The sequence below is a fragment of the Alligator mississippiensis genome, chromosome 1 (genome assembly GCF_030867095.1).
Source record: "Alligator mississippiensis isolate rAllMis1 chromosome 1, rAllMis1, whole genome shotgun sequence".
NCBI lineage: Eukaryota > Metazoa > Chordata > Crocodylia > Alligatoridae > Alligator > Alligator mississippiensis.
The window spans coordinates 145,821,660-145,842,757 of record NC_081824.1 but is presented as its reverse complement, the minus strand read 5'-3'; the positions used below and the strand labels follow the sequence as shown (position 1 = coordinate 145,842,757).

The window sequence follows — 21,098 nt, the reverse complement described above, 5'->3', positions numbered from 1 at the left end:
ATATTAATAGATAAAACAAAGTTTTTTTCTGTTTCTTCCTGGCTCTTTGTGCTGATTAATGCATTTACTGGCCAAATTTCTGCTGTCAGTTATACTAGTGTAAATCCCGATTAACTTCACCACCTACAATGGAGTTACTCTTAATTCAAAACAGTATAAGTGAAAACAGAATTTGGTTTGTACTTTTTATGGATTATATAAAATAAGGTAAATTTGTTCAGGGCAAATAACTACCATGCAAACCAGTAGGCCAGTATCTCTTGAGTTCAGTACAAAGCCGCTGTTAAGCATATATACATTTTTATCATCTGGATTATATTATGTAAAGTTAGAGGAGCTATTTTCTTTTTTCTTTTTACAAAATAAAGCTTGACAAGGGAAAATTTCTGATAGCAAAACCACTGTTACTATAAATCTGGCTAGTTACAATCAACTTTCATTAACTTAAGCATGGTTAAACAGTCTGTGGATTGTTTCTGTAAAACATGTCACAATAATCTTTGATAAAGAAAAAGAACAGCATACAGTACATAAACTCATAGGGCCAAATGAATTCAGTCTAATGCAGTTCTGTTTTGAGAGGCTTTCAATTGGTGGATTATAAGAATAGGTTTAAGAATTTGAGGGTCTTTCCATATGGGCATGAGTTTAAACGTACAACAGGCTGTGCACGTGTGACTTTATGTTTGTGTCTACATGATTATAAATCCATATGAACATACACACACATACACAATGGAGTGTAGCATGTGGTACAAAGCTTTCAGTTGTATCATTCCTACAATACTCACGAATAATGAAATTACATGTGCAGGTTATCCCCAAAAATGCTAATAAAACTTTATACCACACAAAATCCTTACACACACTAGACATGCCACATGCTTTTCAAGAAACAAAAAATCTCACATAAATGTTTTAGAGAGTGTTAAACTGGTTTATTAGGCTCATTTATTTGTCCTGCCAACTGCTTGTTTATTCATTTATAATTGCTGTGAGTTCTGTTGTGCAGAGCAGAGAAACATACAGCTAATAAATGCAAGATGGCTGTAAAACTAACCTAAAATGGCTATTTAATTTCATGTCCCCTCCCCTCCCTGCTTCTCCCTTCCCATTCCCTCTTCCTGTGCTTGCTGCTGTTGGTATCCCCACTGTCCATGCTGTCCCGGGGGGTAAGGGGAGTTCCTGTTCCGCTCCAGCCAGGCTGCATGGATACTGAGCTCAGGTCAGGATGGCAACAGCAGGCATGTGGGTTCCCCTTTCCTTTGGCTGCATCTGGGCTGGCAGGGAACACCTGAGGGGAGCAGGCAGGGAAGGGCAACCTGCCCTCTCAGCACTTCTGCCATCTTGAAGCAGGACAGGAGCTCCCTTACCCCCAAGGGACACTGGCAGGCAAGAAAAGAAGGAATGGAAGAGGAGGGTATGAGGAGGGGATGTGCCTCTCAGCAGGGAGGAGAAGGGAGAGGTAAATACTTACCTTCTTCAAGACTTAAAAAAGCTCTGTGCTGCTGCTTCTGTTGCATGGTCAGAAAGTGGGGTGTGACTGCATCACTGTACCCCCTCTGGATCCTTGCAGGATCCACTATTTTCTCTTCTCAATTACAGATCATATTTTGTGAGTAGGGAAGAAGAAAGTTATGGGAAGAGGCTTGTTTTTTTTCATTAAAGTCAATTCTGTTAAGTTCCTGTCAAAAAGCCCCAGGCTGAATCGATTCAATCTTTGGAATGAGCTCTGCTGTCAACACCTATACAAACAGGGAATTTCTAAATTTGACAACTGCATAAATACAGCATCTCATTCTTGCAAGGGCAGGGTGAGTTCTGTGAGGCATTTTAAAATCATGGCAAATCAACAGACAACAACTGGATGAAATAGGCAACCTTGTATGCTGTAACATATTTTTATTATCTTAGTCAACCTGAAAAAGGTATGAAAATCTCTTTCTTTTGTAATCATCTAGCAACTGATAACAAAAATTGAATTCCCATTTCTGGTGGTGTATAAGAGAAGGAGAGAGATCCACACCTATCCACACTAATTAAAAATGGATACAAATATTGTAATCATTTCAGGGTGATATAGGTTAATAACCAGCAAAGTGCAAGTGAGACAGTCAAACCTGTTTGGCAAATGCAGTTTATCGTGACTCCACAATTTATTTCATTCATATTGCCTCCACTGTATGATATATATAAATATAAAAACATAAATAATAGTCAAGGTTTGAGTTAAAGTTTTGGTCAAATATTTCTAAGGTCTTATTACCTGTAAACAAATTTGCTCAGATCCAGGTCCTATTCCTAAGCATAACTGTAAACTGCTTTAAAATCTAGAAGTAGTATATTCACTGGTACTTTCCCCCTCAATACAAATTACTGCATAATTGGCCCTATACAAATAAATACATAAGTAAATAAGCCCTGTGAATTTCCTTTGCAAATTTTAAACAAATTTAATTTAACAGCATTTGCTTTTCAATTGAATATTTGCCAAAAGCTAATTTCAAATTGCAAATAACCAGCAAACATGAATTACGCAGTCAAACAAATAATTCAGACTGCTTTTGGCTGGTTATATTAGTCACCAATCAGGGAGTGAAATTAATATCATGTAACTAAGTAAGCCTAACTATTCACAGGTGCTGAACACCTGTATCTCACATGGCAGTTAATAACCATAGCGTACTCATGAAAAATCAGGCTCTGTGTAACAAAGCTGCTTACATACTCATACCCAAGCCATGTGTAAAAGTCATATGCATCTTAGTGGGACTTTTCACAGCAATAAATTTAAGCATGTGTGTAGGCACTTGCAGAATCAAGGATCAACGAGTCATGAATTTTGATGTGCAAATATTCATAATGAGCTGCTTATGGATGACTTGCAGATCAGGAACTTTCAATGGGAGAAATTTCTAGCAAATGAACAAATTCAAGAATTTCCTAAATGGAAAAGGGTATAATTCATGGAATAATTTATTTCTTCTGACTTATCCATGGATTCCTGCCATACATGAACATTGGGAATCTATTAACAGTAACACTCCTGCAGAGATATAAAATAGTCTTCTGTGAACAATTCTGTATCCTTTCAGAGAGTTCCCAGATGTTTGTCTTGAGCAAATGATCTTCCTCCTCTAGGGCTCTCAATTGTGGAGTCCTATAGAGTATACTGAACAAGAGGAATAAAATCATCTATTTGAAATCACTGAGGGAAATTGTGAAAGTCTAACAGTGATTGGATTCCCTAGGATTCCCTAGTGTAACATAAAAAAATAACAACAATAATTAATATAACAAAATAACAACAATAATAGTAACAATAGTAATAATGATGATAAAATAACAACAGAGTCTTCCTAAACCCTTCTCAAATATCAAATTTCCAATAGTGACTCGACGTGCCTTCTTATTTCTTTGGTTGTCCAAAGGACTGCACATCCTGTACAGATGCAGACCTTGCATGGTCAACCATACATTTGTCACCATATGGCTGGACGAACACTACCTGCAACTACATTTCAGCTCCATGTGGAAATTTTAGTTGATATGAATGATTGCCTGAATATGGCCAACCATGGTGAGAACCTGTTAAACCTATGCTTTGCTCTCTGCCCTGGCTCTCACTTTCTAGAGAAATTAAACATACTGGTTATTATCCGAAAATCCCTAAACTAGTCTAGGTCCCAGTTAACTATAATCAATCTCTCCATGCTCTGTCACTATACCTGTATATGCAAGTACTAAATGACTGTACAGTGACAACTGCTCAGCCAGTGTCTCATGTAGATGTGGACACTCTGTAGTAATGCAGCTGTTGGAATCTCTGGATCTCTGGTCTTCTACCTGGTTTCCTCCCTCACAAACCCACCCCTAGTCTACTCAGAACTAAAGAGAGTCAGCATGTCTGAAAATGGGGACAGTGATATAGGCACCTAGATGCAAGCTTAAATTTATAGCACCCCCTCTCTTAAAAATAATCCATTTATTCCCAAATTCAAATATTTTCCCCTGCCCATAGATTAGGTAGAGGATAATGGCTTTTTATAGGCTAATAGAAGGGGAATTTCATATCAAAGTATGAAAACTTTAGGTTTAGAAAGAATGAACTAACAAAGCAATGAATTTTTGTTAAGCAGTATATTAAAATGACCTTGCAGATATACTAAAAGAAGCCCCAATCATCTTAAAGTATAATAACATCTGACTGTGCAACTCCGGGTAACTTCTGCAGCAAACTTTAGGTGGCATTTTTCATGACAATTTCAGCTCTGGCTGATTAAAATGTTTGTCTTCCTTTTGGTCAAAACAGCTTTTCCTGGCTTCCCACAGACGGAGATAATAATCACTGTAGTGATTTTGGCCATGAGTATTCAACTTAGACTTCTTTACCTTTCCTACTTTCTCTGTTGTTTTTTCTACACCTCACCCACAAACTCCAGTCCAGTCACCCCTTGTTATTATGAGACATCTTTCCCACATTTGCACTGTAGCAGAAATTTCAACATTTTTTATGCTTTTCTTGAAGCTTAATAGCTTAAGGGGGAGAGTGTCAAAGTTTGTTCAGTGAAAGGAAGTATTTTAATCTCCTTTGGGTTCCAATAAGATCAAAGGTTCATTCTGATTACATTAGGATTTTATGCCCAGCACAGACAAGGCCTCAGTATCTACAGTCATGTATTTACAGGCAGGCATTTTAAAAGGTTTCATGGTACCTTAAATTATAGATCTCTACTAAAAGAAAAAAGTGATCTTGATTTTCCTAGCAGCCACAGATGTCCTCTCCTGTGTACTTCTTAAAAGACAAACTGCTTAGCACAAATCTTTTTACCCACTCCCTTGGATGCCTTATTCGTATTTAGATTCCCTTACAGAAACATTTTGCACAAGTTCTCTGACTCCTTTTTCTTTTCTGTCCTACAAACAAACTGATAATGATAAATTTAACATTCAGAACAAATGACGAGATCATTGACCTGAATTCTAAAGCTTCTCTGTTCATCCCCAGTGGCTGCATCTACACATGTGCTTTAATGCACATTAGCCTATTTTAATGAGCATTAAAACATCATTGAAAAAAAAGTGCTATTTAGTTCATGCATGTTAAAATTGGCTAATGTGCATTAGGCATCACTTAAAAAGTATGGGCACCTATACGTGAGTGTGGAGGCTGCTCCAACATGCTAGAATTCCAGCACATTGAAGCAAACTTAATAAATCAGGCCTGCTGGAACATGGCAATTGCCACACTGCAGCAGCCTCTTGTATCTCATGCATCAGCATCACCATGCTTAAAAATGGCAATGGGGGCACTTGAACTAAAATGAGCTTTATTTCAAATGTCCCTGATGCCATTTTTAAGTGTAGGGACACTGATACAGGAGATGCGGTGGCACTTTAATTAGAGCAGTTCTAATTGTGTAAAAGTGCCCCATGCTCTGTAGTTAATGCACATTAAGATGGGCTAATGTGCATTTTCCTAGTACCTCACAATGGAGGTACTAGATTTAACACGTATTAACTAAAGTGTGTTAATGCATGTGTAGTAGGCCTGTGTGAAGCAGCTGGAATTTGCTTTGGATTCAGATTTGGCCAATTCAGGGGACAGTGATTTGATCTGGTGATTCGAAACACTGTCCAGAATCAATTCAGCTGAATCTGATTCAGAGATTCTGCCGAATCTCTGAATCAGCCAGGCCCATCCCAGCCAGCCTGGCAATGGCTGCCCTGCCCACCCCAACTCCCGGCTCTTTAGAAAAAAAAAGCCCCAGCTCACTGGGTGCTTCTGGGGCGGGGGGGCAATCCCCACTGCCCCCCTCCCCCACTGCCCCACGCTGCATGGGGGGCTCTGCACACCAAATCGGGCCAAATCTCCTCTGAATTGAATAAGCACCCAAAGCTTCGCACAGCCCTAACATGTAGATGTGCCCAGGTAGCGATATATGCTTTTCAGCAGCTGAATGCCAACCAACAGGAATTTCTCAGAGCTGAGAGAATTTCTACATACACAGTGGCTCAGGGCTTGCTATCATCAAGCAGTGCCAAGTTTTCAACACGAAATGCTGGCTTAGTGAGAGTGAAATTCAAGATTTCATTAGACTAAATCACATGTTGAGGTCATTATTCATTTGCTTTCCCTTTTCATGCTTCTAGTACACTGGTTCTCAACCTTTTTAGACTCAAGGCACCCCTTGGGAGCATGCAAACTCTAAGCTTTCACTCATTTTTTTGACCTTGGAAACATAACAGCAATTCTGTTGCAAAGAACTCAGAAAGACCACAACAGTTAAGAAATGTGTTTGACACTATGGATTCCTATTCAAAATATCTGTGTTTATTTTGAGAAGCCTGTCTAGGTAGTCTCACACCTAACGGTGCTAATATTGCATTGCACCCCACGGTATCTCCCAGGTGCCATAATACGCTGGTTGAGAACTACTATCCTACTAGTCTGAGAAATATCTTTTTATATCACAACATATACACTAGTATATTTCAGGCAGAATCTAATGTCCTCAGGGTCACCGGAATTACTTCTCCTCTGAATGCTCTGCAAGAAGAGGTGTTGGGTTCAATTCCACACCTTTTGAAAGCCATGGGCCCTGGTAGGAGCAGCACCAAGCTGTGACTCATTGCTTGTGGAATAAAACAGAAAGCAGTGCTGGTGATCCCCACTTGTGCAGCTCACCCATTAAACAGATCAAAAGTGACTTTTATCCATTTTTAATTAGTGTGGATAGGTGTGGATCTCTCTCTTTCTCTTATACACCACCAGAAATGGGTATTCAATTTTTATTACCAGTTGCTAGATGATTACAAAAGAAAAAGGGATGTTCATACCTTTTTCAGGTTGACTAAGATGATAAAAATATGTTACAGCGTACAAAGTTGCCTGCTCCATCCAGTTGTTGTCTATTGATTTGCCATGATTTTAAAATGCCTCACAGAACTCACCCTGCCCTTGCAAGAATGAGGTGCTATTTTTATGCAGTTGTCTCATTTAGAAATTCCCTGTTTGTATAGGTGTTGACAGCAGAGCTCAGTCCAATGTTGCAGTTAAACACAGCTTGCCCAAATATGATTATGTTCTAGGTATATAGACAAGTACTGAATAGAAAGGAAAAAATAACAGACCTTGTTAAAAACACCATTTTTTCATTTTAAAGAAAGAATTTTAAAAGTGACCCATTTTTTAAAGAGCTTTCGCAACTAACATCAAGAAATCTGTTTCGGTATTCATTTCAAGTTGGTAGGCTTAATGCATTGCGTCCAGGGAGAAGAACTAACATTTTGCAGCTTGTTTACTTTCCTAGTTACCTCTTCTTTTCATTCTGTTTTGGTTTCATAGCATAATGGACTTCATTTGGTTTGATCTCGGCCTCACTGAAGTCAATAGCAAAATTTTCATTAACTTCAGTGTGGCCAGGATTTCTGTCTCCATCCGGATCCTGTATTGATATAAATCACCATTGCTTCATTAATTTTAACAGAGGTTCGTTAACATACAGTTGGATTTCTCCAGTAATGTTTCTGGAGAAAACCACTTTCTCAGTTAACCATAGTTTGGCCAGCATGCCAAAAATGCAACCAGAATGTCATTTGGCAGGAACTGAGAGATATGCTGGTGGGAGGCATAACTGCAGAGGTACTGTCTACTGTCCAGGAGACGGTACAGCAAGACGATCTTGTTCCAAGGACAAATAAATGACTGAAAGAGTTTCCTGCCTCACAGCACTCATCCATTTGAGATGCCACTTCTCTGCAAATGTTTTAGTTATACAGAACAGACAGAGTAGCCATGGGCCAGAACAGTACACTTGGAAAGACTGCTCTATTTAGAAAGTGACTTAGTTGGAAAAAGGGAAGGAGGGATGGAACAGGTGGGAAAAGAGAATTTAAAAGCTTCTGCTTCACTCCATCCAAATTTAATTGAATTGAAAAAATGCAGTCAGTGTTTATTGTTCCAATTCAGCCCTTTAAATATACATAAAATTACAGTTAATATTAACAGAGTGGTAAATGGAATGCTATTACGGAGCCAGAAGCATCACCTTTAATTAGCCAGTGTTTCTATTTTACTAGTTTTGGCTAAGCTCTGAGCTCCAGTAGTGCTTTACTGGTAACTGAATTGCTTTTACTGTAAATTTCCCTTTGTTTTATTTAACAAACTCTCACTAAATTGAAAGCATTAAATGGCTGTTGAGTTGGGTACATTTAAAAAAAAAAGAAGTGAATGTAATGGAGGCTGAAGTAAAGCATTCTTGAGGGTTGAGTCCAGATCAATGCTGAGTAAGAAGGTCAGAACAGGACATCCAAGAAAAAGAGAATAGTGAACAAGGATTTCAGAGCCTTACCAAAATTGCCCAACCCCTATTTAATATACAAAGAAAAAAAAATTCAGAAGAATAGCAATGCTTCTTTCTGCCCCCCTTTGCCATTATATTTGCTTTTTTTTAACTTACTCCTTCTTGAACTGGGTACTGAGAGGTACTATTACACAATATTTGTTGGCCAGTGGGATTACAACTTTCAAGCAGTTTCAAGCCATCTCCTCTTCCCAGCATGCCTGTAAACTAGCAGGGATAGAATCCTTTCCACAGGTTCAATTGTTCTCTAGCTACTGTTGGGGCACCAGGAATAGCTAATCTTACCCACTACTGCTACAGTCCCTCATTCTCTAGGAAGTCTTGGGACAAACAAATCCATGTTGTCTTGGATTTAGCCTCAGCTACATTTCTGCCAAAGCCTACTTCCAGGGTTCTTCCAAATAGCCATCCCTGATAGGGTTTATGGAGCTGTACTGAACCAGTACTCATATCATCCATATAAAGGCTCTGCGTAGTCTCCCCTCATCTTGCCCACTGTATGCATATAATTACATTTGATGCATTCAGAACTCTCCCCACAGCCCCATTTGCCTCTGCATATAAATCATGTATCTCATGCCTCCTGCCCCTATTGTATTTGGCCTCTTGATTTGTATAACCAGTTTTAAATATGTTCAAAAAGGTTTTGATGCACAATGAAGGTTCTTTAAAGCGTTGTCGCTTCATATCACTAAATCCTGCATACATGGATTCAGTGGCCTGGTTTCACAGAGCCTTTACCAGTTTTGCAAAATGTCTCTTCTCCTCTGACTAGCAAAGTAGCTAGAGAGCTTGAAAAAAACAAGGATCAATTTCAATGGTTGCTTTGCTGTGGACTTCAGCACTGGGCTGCTCTGAGCGCAAGAGTCAGTGACAAAGGGATATTTTAAATGGTGGATCATTCCAGTGAAGAAGTCTGTTACAACATAAAAATATAATCCTCCTAAATTCACAATTCAATGGAGGGAGAATTGAGCAACTGTCCTAAAAATCTGAGGTTCATGGGAATACAGTAATATTCAGTATTGCACTCAGAAATATTTAATTACTTAATACCTTTAAAATAGGAATAGTTTTACGTTACAGAACATTGCAGAATCTGTATTAAGATAAGATCAGTTGCTTCTCCATGCTGGCATCCCACTGCACTGAGAGGAAGTAAAGACAAACTCATCCCTATGAAAGTACAGGAAGAAATGTTCAGTAGACAAGGTACCTTAGAATTTTGTCCAAGAATCAGGTCCTAATACCTTCTGAACAGTGATGAAATCACAGTCCCAAGCTGGGGTGACTAAAATGGTGTGATGGAAAATACCTCAGAAAGAAATTCACTTAAACTCTCATCTCATTTGTACTGTGCCCTTGCTCCTACCCAACAGAAACACAACGTGAGATGTTCAATGATTCTACATGAAGGTTCTTTGACTGAGGATCTTGTATCAGCTGCTTTTGTGCATCTCTGATTTTTTTTTCTACTGGAAAAAAAACGCACGCTCAACAATGAAAAATAAGCTGTACTTCTCTATATGGCATTTCTACAAAACTGAAATCATGAGGTATTTTTAAGCAGTGTAAGCTGTTCAAGCTTGAAATATCTCATTAGTACCACAGAGACAAGGAAAAATGTTAAGTAAATTAAACCATTAAAATGTTAAGAAAATTAAGCCATTAGAGTCACTTTCGCTTTGTTAAATAACAAGCTAACATGAAACAAACAGCATGACTTAAATAGATTTAATCAATGAGCATATAGAGAGATATTAACTCTTCAGATACCAGAGCCACAGCCCAGATAGGATTAAGATGAACCACTAATAATCTTTGGAACAAAAGATGGGCAACTGGTGCCACCTTAGTCAGGGGCGGCACATGCCCCCCAGCGACCAGTCAGTGACTGGGGGAGGGCCAATCTCACCAACTGGGGGGAGCTCCCCCTGCAGCCGACTGCACTGACCGGGAAGTGGCCCCGGTGCTCCCAGAAGTGGCTGCAGCACTTCATTCGGCGTTCCCACACCCCTGCTGGTGCTCACAGGGCGGACACTAGTGCTCCCGCGTGCCCCCCCTGCCTGTTGCCTAAGAGGGGAGCATGGTCTGTCAGGGGGTGCACCAGAGCTCTCAGGGGTGCATGTGCACCCCCATGTACCCTCTACATGTCACCACTGGAACAAAATTATGCATGTGGACAGATTCACCAGCATACTGCCTAAAAAGTAAACACTATGTTCTGTAAAAGAGTTTTGAAGCAATAGTTTTCCATACTATTTTTTATAAATCAAGATGTCTTCAAAGGAAGTCTCAAGTAAATCACAGATATTAATGTCCTTAGCATGATTTAAATAGTATTCCCTGAATTATTGTGATAATTAAATGAGACCTAGAGTTTTTAGGCCCTGATCAGAACATGTTCCTTTCCCTACCCTTAAATGTCCAAATTGAGAATCCAGAATCTAATCTGTGAGAGGAAGTAGCATATATAGATATTTTAATAGACTGAATCCCTCTTTATAAGACTTCAACTGAACCCTCATACTAAAAACTAAACATTTGTGGTGCCAGTGAAGCTACTTCTGCCTAAAGAGAAATATTGATCTTTCTTGAGAAGTGTTATACAATACTTCTTTCCTGCTAACGTGATGCCACATCAGGATGCAACAGTCTAGTGACAGCCTTCAAGAGCACTATGGAATAGTCAGGAAGGGCAAAAATACTGAGTGAAATTCTTCTCTTGTCTACAGCAACATAAATCTAGAGTAATTCCAGTGATGTTAACAAGTTACTCCGGATTTCTTCTGGTGTAACTGAGAGCAGCATCTGGCTCTAGGGCAATATTTAGAAATGAAGAATTAAATTAAAATATTAAGGGAGAATTCAAAGGGTTACTTCTGGGATTTTAGCACATGGTTTTACTATATCTGCACACACGTTTAAGCCAGTAGATTATATTACAACTTCAGTGTACTATGAAAAGTGATTTTCAAACAAAAATCTCCTCCCAAATTAACCCTGGATTTGAGAGAAAGTATCATGTCTACAGGAGCTTTAAAAACATACTGTATTAAAGAAAAGAAAAATTTAAACAAACCAAAATTAAATGTAAACAACATTAATGGTCTGAACTAAAGCCACAAAACCATAGGCACTCAAATTTAAGACTGCAAATCCATTTTGACATGGTGTCCCTAGTTCATGCCAGTGAGCTTATTTCTGCCTTGCATCAAAATAATGGCACTTCCAGCTAAGAAAAATAGTGCTGGGGAAAATGATGTATCCTATGATGCACCCACTTGTTTTTCATATTTCTGGTGTTCACCACTTTATGACAGGGGGTCTCAACCTTCTTAGACTCAAGGCACCCCTTGTTTGGCTTGAAGTACACCTCAATTAACTCAAGGCAGCCCTTGGAAAATGCCAGCTCTTCACTCATTTTTTACTACAGAAAATACTAGTACAATTCTTCTCTTACAAAGAACTCAGAAAGACCACAACAACTCTGAATATTTTTAATGCTATGAATTCCTATTTGAAATCTGTGGGCTCATTTTGTGAATCTTGTTTGTACATCTTAGGCCACTCAGACCCATCTATGGTACCACACACCACACATGCAAACTTTCCCTGCACTGCTACCTTGCAGCTGGGTGCATTTTCTTGATCCTGGGAGATGCTGGGGTAAAAAAACCCATGCCAAAAAAAAAGTGGGGTGGTGCACGTGGCAGCAGCACATGCCACCCAAAACTGGAGCCTGGACTGTTGGAGCTATGCTCCGGCTGCTGGCCAGGCTTTCTGCCACAGCTGCAGCCCCAGAAGGCCCCCAGGCTCCCAGGTAAGGCTGTCAGAGCCAGCACACTTGCTGGCCCCAGCCTCCCCTACCCTATCTGGGGTAACCTGGTGCACACTGGAAAACGTGTGGTAAAGGAGTTCCCGGAGGACAAGTAGCAGCAGCACAAGGCATGTTGCTGCTACTTGTTCCTGGGAAGACAAACATGCATGCTCATCTAGATGCACCCCTACAGTGCTAACATGGAGTGGTGCCTTGTGGAACCCCTGAAAGGATCTCAAAGTATCCCAGGGAGCCGGGGCACCCTGGTTGAGAATCACAGTTTTATGAGAAGTCAAACTTTCTCACAGAAAGCAGAAGCCTTGATGTTTTCGTTTCTCATGGAAAATTTTTGACCAGCTATGTTTAGACATGTCTTTCACACCATTGTGTATTGCATTTCTAGCTACTGAGTGTCTGGCTGGGGTACAGTGTCGGTGGTTAAGGTGTCATGCTATGGCTTCAGAGATGTGAACTCAAGCTGCGCTCTAGATATGAATGCTGAAGGCTTCCCTCCTTCCTGCTTCCTCAACTCTAAATGGATATCTAATTTTTCAGGCTAGGGAGTCAAATGTGGCTGTATATGATCCTAGCCACATCATGGCCTCGAGTGCCTTCACCATGCTAGGCCTAAGAGGGCATGTGATGTTTTCACACAAAGCAAAATTCTCTCCTGTATAGAGGACCACTATAAGGGCTACATATATCTCACATTAGTGATATAGAATGTGTAACAAGATAAAACTGACATAAGATTAAGCCTGGCAGATAAAAAAACAAAAACTATGCATTTCAAATTTGGATTCTTTATAAAGTTATTTAAAATGAAAAGCCATCCCCACTTTGGCAATGACCATGGCATTGCTATGAAAAATGAACACTCAGTTGCCATGTGAACAGGTTACATCCTGACCGGGCTAGCAAATACGTCAGTGAAACACAGCATAACTGCTTCACGCATGCTACCCCTTGAGTCAGGTGTAAGATTGCCAACTGAGAGCATTACTTTGTAATTTTTCGCTTCATTGCTGAAGTTTTTCTTGGATGTTTGTCCATGTAAACATGCACAATGTCACAAACATCTCTCTGTTTTAAAAACCCAGAATGTCTGGAGTGACAGAATATCATACAACTTGTTCAAACAGCTTCACAACAGCTCAAACCATTCAGCTGGCTGTATCCCAGCCTTGTTCTCTCAGCCATGTTCTGATGCATGTCTAGCTACCCAGAGGCAGGTCCTGCTTTGGAACAGAGCCAGCAGGGAAGTCAGCAGGTGACAGGGTACCTGAAGGAAATCTCAAGGCTGGACAGCATGGCTAGTTAAAATAATTTACCAATTTTGTATTTTTCAATCCATCATGATTTTAAAGATAAATATTAAGTGCAAGTTCCTCATTTTCCAGTGTCTATCAAAATATGTATATGGGATTCCTACTTCTGCACAGCAAAACAGAAAAGAATCTAAATGTAAAATCAGCATTATGCCTGCATAAACTTCTAAGTGAATGAGGGTCTACAGCCTAATTATCTAGCTTCCTGGAGAAGTGCCCTAATCATTCAGTTATGGGGGCTAAAATAAAGTAGGGACCTTTGCCTCACTCTAATATCCATTATTTGTGGGTTTCTGGCTGGCTGTGTGTTGGGGACTTAAGCACAGGTATGTATCTACAATAGGCATGTGTATGTAGCTCTGTAACCACCTAGCCAATGCACAGCCTACTGCACCTGTTTATATGTCCACAATGCATGGGAAGTTGAATTGCTACCTTCATTTATGTCCAAAAAACTACCATACAGGTGCACAAAGGGAAGCAGTATTCCATCCTGAATTTTTTTAAGTAGACTCAGAAATATTTAGCATTCGAGAATCTTACAACAGGAGCACATATTCATTCCTGATATTAAAATATTGGGCCAGTTCTTTGCTGAACAGCACAGATTAGAACAAAGGATCATATAAAATGTAACACCTAGAAAGACTATCTTGGTGATTGGAGAGGGGATAAGGAAAAGAATAGATAGTAGAACATGAAGCTTAGGGCATTGACTAACTCTGTCTTTAGCCCAGTAGAAGTTCACATTTATTCCTTGAAGTTGGGGTTCACTTTCAGGAATTTTAACATAAATAACAAGAAAAACAATATGGGAAAAGCAAAAACAAAAACAAATTAAAAAGCCAGAAAGCCATAGATCAAAATAGTATAAAGTATTTGGAAATCAAAGGGCATTTAAGGGTAAGCAACATAAATATAGGAGAACAAATTAGTGTCACGTGTAATAATTCTTAATAATTATGAGCTCATACTTCAGTTGTGGTTTGCTGGATTAAAGCTGATATAGTATAAAATCCTGCAGAGGGGAAAGAGAAAAATCAAAAAAGCATTACTATACTAATCCCAAATTAAATTACCAGGTGGGAGTTTACAGCATGGAAAGCTCTATTTAATGATTTTTCTGGCATAATGTTCCCAACTGGTCAACTCTTTATTTCAGCACTACATAAAAACACTATTAGTTTGGGTGCGGAAAAGAAGTGTGAAAGCTGGCAGCATCTCTTCCCTGCCTCACACCATCCACCAGAAGTTTTTTCAAAAATGTTTGCATCAGGTAAGAATGAGAAGAGGCTATGATGCTTAAAAATTAGGAGAAAAGCAGCAGTCAGCTGTGTCAGTCTGAAGTCAAGCAGAACACAGGACAGGGTGGCACTTTAAGGGCACTTACATGCAAGGAGCCTCCTTCAATGTGCTGGAAATCCAGTGTGTTGGAGCAGACTCGATTAATCAAGTCTGCTGGAACATGTAAATTGATGCACTCTGGCAGACTTGTGTGCCACGTGTATCAGTGGCACAGCAAGGCTCCACACTGAGAAAATGGCAATGGTGCACTTTGAACTAAAATGTGTTCAATGCGCTTTAGTTTAAAGTGCACCGCTGCCATTTTCTCAGCACGGAGGCACACTGCGCCGCTGATACATGTGCTCCCAATGCAGTGCTGGGTGCTTTTAATTAGAGCAGCTCGCTAACTAAAAGCGCCGGGCACTAGGTCAGGGGCACATGTAAAAATGCTCTTAGGGACTAACTGGTTCAGGAAGCTTACACAGGTAACAACCTACTTTGTCAGACACTATGAAACTGTCATAGCACTGATGAGGTAGGTTGTTGCCTATGAAAGCTCATGGCTTTATGAACTGGATAGTTTTTAAGTTGTCACCCTGCTCTACATTCTGCTGGAACTAAATAGGAAATAATTTCTTCAGCCACAGCCATCCAAAAATAAATTCTTTACACATGGACACATATACTGACACCAACCCCCTTCACCCCCCACTAAGCATGCAAGTTTTACTCCGAGAAACAGAAGAATGTGAGAGAATATTACATCTTGTTTAATTGATTGACAGTTATATACACATTATGGTTATGGGTAGTAGATATATTTGCATATTTGATCACATTCCCATTAAAATCAATGGATAATCTTCTTTGCCTTTGAGAAGAGCACAATTTATTCCTGGCAAAATCACTGATGCAGTGGAATTCTATTAGGGTGAATTTGGAACTATGAGTAAAATTCACCACTCTGAGGGTCAGCTCCAGGCCAGTGTATCACTTCAGTTGCATATGAGTCCTATTTGAGAACTTGGGCTGAATTTCACCTTATATGATCAACTAAATTCCACAGCTGCAAAACAGGCATGTGGGATTCATTTTATAAAGAGCAAGGGTGTTCTCTTAAGAGTTAGGAACTTCATACTCTCAGCTCAGTTTTCAGTGCATGTAAACTCTTGTACCCTGTGTCTATTGCACATATGTTAAAAGAGCATACATTACAGTTAGGAACACAGAATTGGAAAGGATCTCTTGATTGCTTGAGTCCAGTCTTACGCTCTTGCAGGCACCCATAATCTTTCATAAATTAATCAAGCACCATCTAAAACAGTGGTTCTCAACATTTTGAGAGGCAAAGCACCCCTTGATATACTCAGGACTCCTGTCACGGGACTCGAAACGGTCCTTGCAAAATGTCGACTCTTTGTTTTTGCTTGTTTTTTGACTACAGAAAAATAATGAAGCAATTCTTCTGTCGCAAAGAACTCAGAAAGACCATGGCAGGTCAGGGTGTTTTTAACATGGATTCCTTTCTGAAATTTCTGGGTTTACCTTGTGAATCATTTTTGCACACCTACAGTGCTAACATGGTACGGCACCCTGTAGCATCCTTGAAAGGATCTCAAGGCATCCCAGGGGCACCCCATGTGGCACCCTGGTTGAGAATCAGAGATCTAAAAACTAGTTGGTGATTTGCCCCATTACTCTTAATGGGAAAGATATTGCAGAACCACATCGGTTAGAAACCTTTCTCTGTTTTCCAGATGAAGTCTGTTCATGGACAGTTTATACCCACCTGTTCTTTGGTCAATATTGTCACCTAGCTTCAATAGTTCTTTCCCTGCCCTGGTATTTTGCTTTCTAATATATTTATTGAAAGAAGCTGTATCCCTTCTCACCCCTAATTTTCCTAGGCTAAATAAACCAAGTTCTTTTAACTTCATCTTGTAAGACAGGCTTTCCATTCTCTTGCTCATCCTGGCAGTCCTTCTGTACACCTGTTCCAGCTCAGCATCTTTCTTGATCACAGGTAAGCAGAATTGTACACAATATTCCAGATAACGTCTCACCAGAGTAGTGCTGAATGGCACTAATACTTCCTTATCTTTGCTAGAAATACTTCTAATATATCCTAGGATCACATTTGGCTTTGTCATGGCCACACCACATTGGTGACTCACATGCATCTGGTGACTGACTTTTTTCCGTAAAGAACATATCATATAATTATATATAGTACAATAATATATAGTTTGCATTTGTTGTTTCTATTTCTTTTCAAATTATACTTTGCAATTAAATCTGCTTTATAGACAGGCAGTATTAATATATTCCTTACTCAGGAAAAGCTTCAAAACTGCATGTCATGCTTAGGTCAGAAGTTCCTAGAAATTCTCTGTATTCCTGAGCTGAAACATTTCCCACAGTACATAAAAATCCCCCACTATTTGCTTATTTCTGATTCTCACTTTTCACAATTTCTTTCAGCTGTAATTGAAATTACTAAACCTTTTGTGTAGATCTTGCATTATACAAATACAATAAATCACTGATCCTGAATTAATGGCAAAGCTTCTGATGATTTCCATGTCGGCAGGATTAGAACCTGAGAAATTAAGTCTCACTACTTTTTACAACATGATCACACCCTTTTTTAAAGTGTGTGGAATTCAAGTTTTTACTGTACGACTTCAATCAATAGCAAACAAACCTAGCTACATCCAAGTCTTTTTGCTTTTAGCTGTGAGCAAAAATATTCTTTTCCAAGTTATTGTAGTGAATAAACAAAATGCTGGAACATAGGAAGCAAAATTTATCTATTATTCTGACCTTGAAGCTGGCGTCCCTTGTACAAATCCTTTGTTTTGGTTGGATGTGCTCTGGCAGTGTTATCACACTGAGGTTGTTCATACCTGCAGGGCAAACAGAGAGAAAAGATAAAAGGAAGTGAAGTCAACTTAATTGAAAATTCTCTTTCTCTCAAACCCTTTATGGTCACACTGAAATTATATCTCTTTTACTCAGGGCGGCTACATAAGTTTGTCCTTAATACACTCATACTCAAAAATGAACAAATACAAAACAATATGCATTTTTTTTCAAAGATGTCAAACCTTATTGCAACCATTAACAAATTAAGCAACAGGAAAGCATTCCTGAGCACACTGTACAGAGATAATAACCAAGGAACAAGGAAACTGAAAAAAAATGTTGAAAAACCAATAAAAAAAGATATCGAAAATTAGATTCCTCCCACCTAACAAAATTTTGAGGTAAAAAGCTATAATAAACCATGTAACATTGCAGGCATAAAGCTCTTGACAAACAACCCCACCCAAACTGATACTGTATTGAGTTAATATTACAGTACCAAAATTGTAAGTTACTGTATCAGTGCTGGAACAAATATTAGCTTATGTAAGAAAGTCTAACCACTAACAACTAACATTTTGACCACAGCAAAAGCTGGATGGGGATTCTGGAGGAGCAGGAGACAGATGGTTTGAACTGGGGAGTGGAACAGACCAAGCCTTCATGGCTTGCTTGATTCATTCAAGTCACTATCTTTATTCTTTGCTTCTTTCTACCTACAAACAGACGCTGTCTGTTGCGGGATCAACTGTGCCAGAATGTTTCTCAGCACAGCTGATCAGGTTGATTAACAGGTAAAGAAGTTGCCTAGGGCCATTTTCCCACAGGATCATGCCCCTGCCACTCCTGGGTGTTCAGCAGTTTGAACCTGCAGAACAATGGCTCCAGATACCATGCCCTGATCTGGGGAACCCTATGGGGGTCCTTTGGTCTGCACTGTGAAACGCACACCCTGAAGTTGCCTGCTCAAGGCAGCTGGAGATTGTGGACAGCCCTGAGCTATGGGGATCACACCATCAGTGAACATGGTCTTCACAATAAGGTACAACAAACTTTTAGCAGGCATCTTTGTGCAAACATTTTTGGGCACCTGGGGCATGACAAGGGGAAAGGATGTCTGTTTGCTTGCATTCAATGCTGCCATCAATTTTTTTCTGGTGCAACAAGGGCAGTGTCTGTTTCCAGCCTGTAAGAAATATAATTAAGCCACATCTGTTAGTCACAACTGGTAACAAGAAGCCCTGCTTTGCTTGCATCTCTGCTGCAAGTAGCTCTAGCCAACGACACTGACTGCTCTATACCTCCCACTCTCTCCCATAAGGGATGCCATCTGCAAGATAATCTATTTGGTATCTAGCAACATAACCTCTAATGTTAATTGCAATGTAAGGTATATTTTGTTACCTCCTGCTTTTATTGTCAAACTATTGGCACAGTCACAGTACACGTGGCCTGCACTGTAGGGTGTATGTTGATGTTTTGGATGCCAAGAATATTTTGACCAACTATATAGCTGGAAGAGCTGTTAGACACGCTTTTGAGCAACAATGCTCTCCCTCATTTGTGCCCCCAAAATTGTCTAACAGCTCTCTTTCAGGTCCAATAAAAGATATTACCAAACAAATCTTGGTTCTTGCATATTCTCTGAACCATCACAACTGCAACAGCACTGCAACAGTACTACATAGTAATCAATTATTAGCAAAACTACTCCCAGTAAATCCCTTCCAGGTTTTGCACTCAGGCCAGATTAGGGAGTCATGCTGTGACAATCTTCATCCAACACAGTTATGATCAACAATGAATCCACTATATGAATCTTACTATTGAGTCTTGGGCTAGGCACAAACATTACACATAAACCAGTTTAAGTGATCAGAACAGGTTAATTAGGTTGGCTAAGAGTTAAATCTAATTAACTGACAGGCAGTATTGTGTGGCTGTAACTATGCTACTAGAGGGATCATATACAGAGCTAGCTAAGGTACCTCTGCAGCATACCTGATTAAAGGAAAGCTTGGCTCCGGGGCTGTGCTTAAAGCAAGGTGAGGGTGGGGGAAGATGGGAGCCATAGGGATGGGGTGACTGGAAGATCAAAAGCACTGAAAACCAGTGATTTAGTAGAGTTTATTATGCTGGGAGCCATTTACAGGCCATATTAGCCCAGGACCAGCAGAGCAGAATGCCACCCTCTCAATCCTCCATTCCCAGCTGTATTGAATTAAACCAGGCATAGTGAGGGACTGAGCACACCTGACTTAATCACTTCTCTCCTTAACTCTGCCTACGAGATATTTACATTCTTAAATCCTTACATTCAGTCTAAAGGCCTGCCTGGGGGCAACCTCTCAAGATTCTTAACCAAAACTCTGGGATAACTGAAGAAATACATAACATAATTCTGCATTATCCCTTTTGATCCTCCTTTTAGTTTCTTAATATTTTACACCTACTTGCACTTACTTTGCCCAGGTATACATTACAGAACAGGGGATATAGTAATCAATCATTAGCAAAACTACTCCCAATAAATCCCTTCCAGGTTTTGCACTCAGGCCAGATTAGGGAGTCGTGCTGTGACAATATTCATCCTACACAGTTATGATCAACAATGAATCCACTATATGAATCTTACTATTGAATCTTGGGCTAGGCACAAGCATTACACATAAACCAGTTTAAGTGATCAGAAACTGGTTTAAACCTGTAACAGAACAGATGTTTAGTGCACATAAACCAGTCTGGAAACGGCTGAAACCAGTTATAGATAAACCTGGTTGAATGTAGTATCTGAGTTAACTGGTTTGGGTCAAACTGGTTTATGCACTGTCTGTCTCAGACCCCTTGCTAGTTCAAAATAAATCAGACTTTCCCAGCATCCCAGCATGCTCTCTGATCCACAGGGCTAGCCCCTCCCCTCTGCCCCCTGGATGCAGCTCCAGCAGCAACTGCAGGCTGTTCAGCCCTCTGCCCCTCACCACCTGCTGCTAAGCAGTAATTCCCCCCTCCCCTCTGCCTTGTGGAGAGGTGTCTGTGTATTAGCTATCAGACCACATGCTGGCTAGGGTCCCTGCTGAATCAACAGGCGAAATCAACAGGTAGCTGGTAATATCCCTGTGTTGTTTTCTTAACGGGGTGATAAACACTGAGTTAGGGGTGATAAACCCTCTTATCAATTCCCTGCTGGGCTAAGGGAGCCTGGCCATGAACTGTCCCCCCACCCCTTCAGTTTAGTGTTATGCAAGGAAAGGAAGGGCTGCTCTAGCACCCCCCGACTTCTAGCCTGAGTCACTGCAGGCATGTGCTTGCATTTCTGGGATGTCTGTCTAGTTACAAAACTGATTTAGCCTAGCCAGGTTAGACTAACCTGCAAAGATTGAATCAATTCAGGCCCAGGCTTTTTGAATGTCTGTCCCTAGCCTTGATGTCTATGTT

At 40.0% G+C, this 21,098-nt stretch overlaps 1 protein-coding gene across 6 annotated transcripts in view; it reads right to left on the bottom strand.

The window, feature by feature from the left end:
* Positions 1-21,098, bottom strand: part of SMOC2 (SPARC related modular calcium binding 2) — a 211,874-nt gene that overhangs the window by 27,983 nt on the left and 162,793 nt on the right. For all 6 annotated transcript variants that reach the window (XM_019479866.2, XM_019479865.2, XM_019479867.2 and 3 more), the window contains one exon: positions 17,622-17,704. In XM_019479866.2, the coding sequence (XP_019335411.1) occupies positions 17,622-17,704 (83 nt within the window). The remainder of the gene's footprint in view (positions 1-17,621; positions 17,705-21,098) is intronic.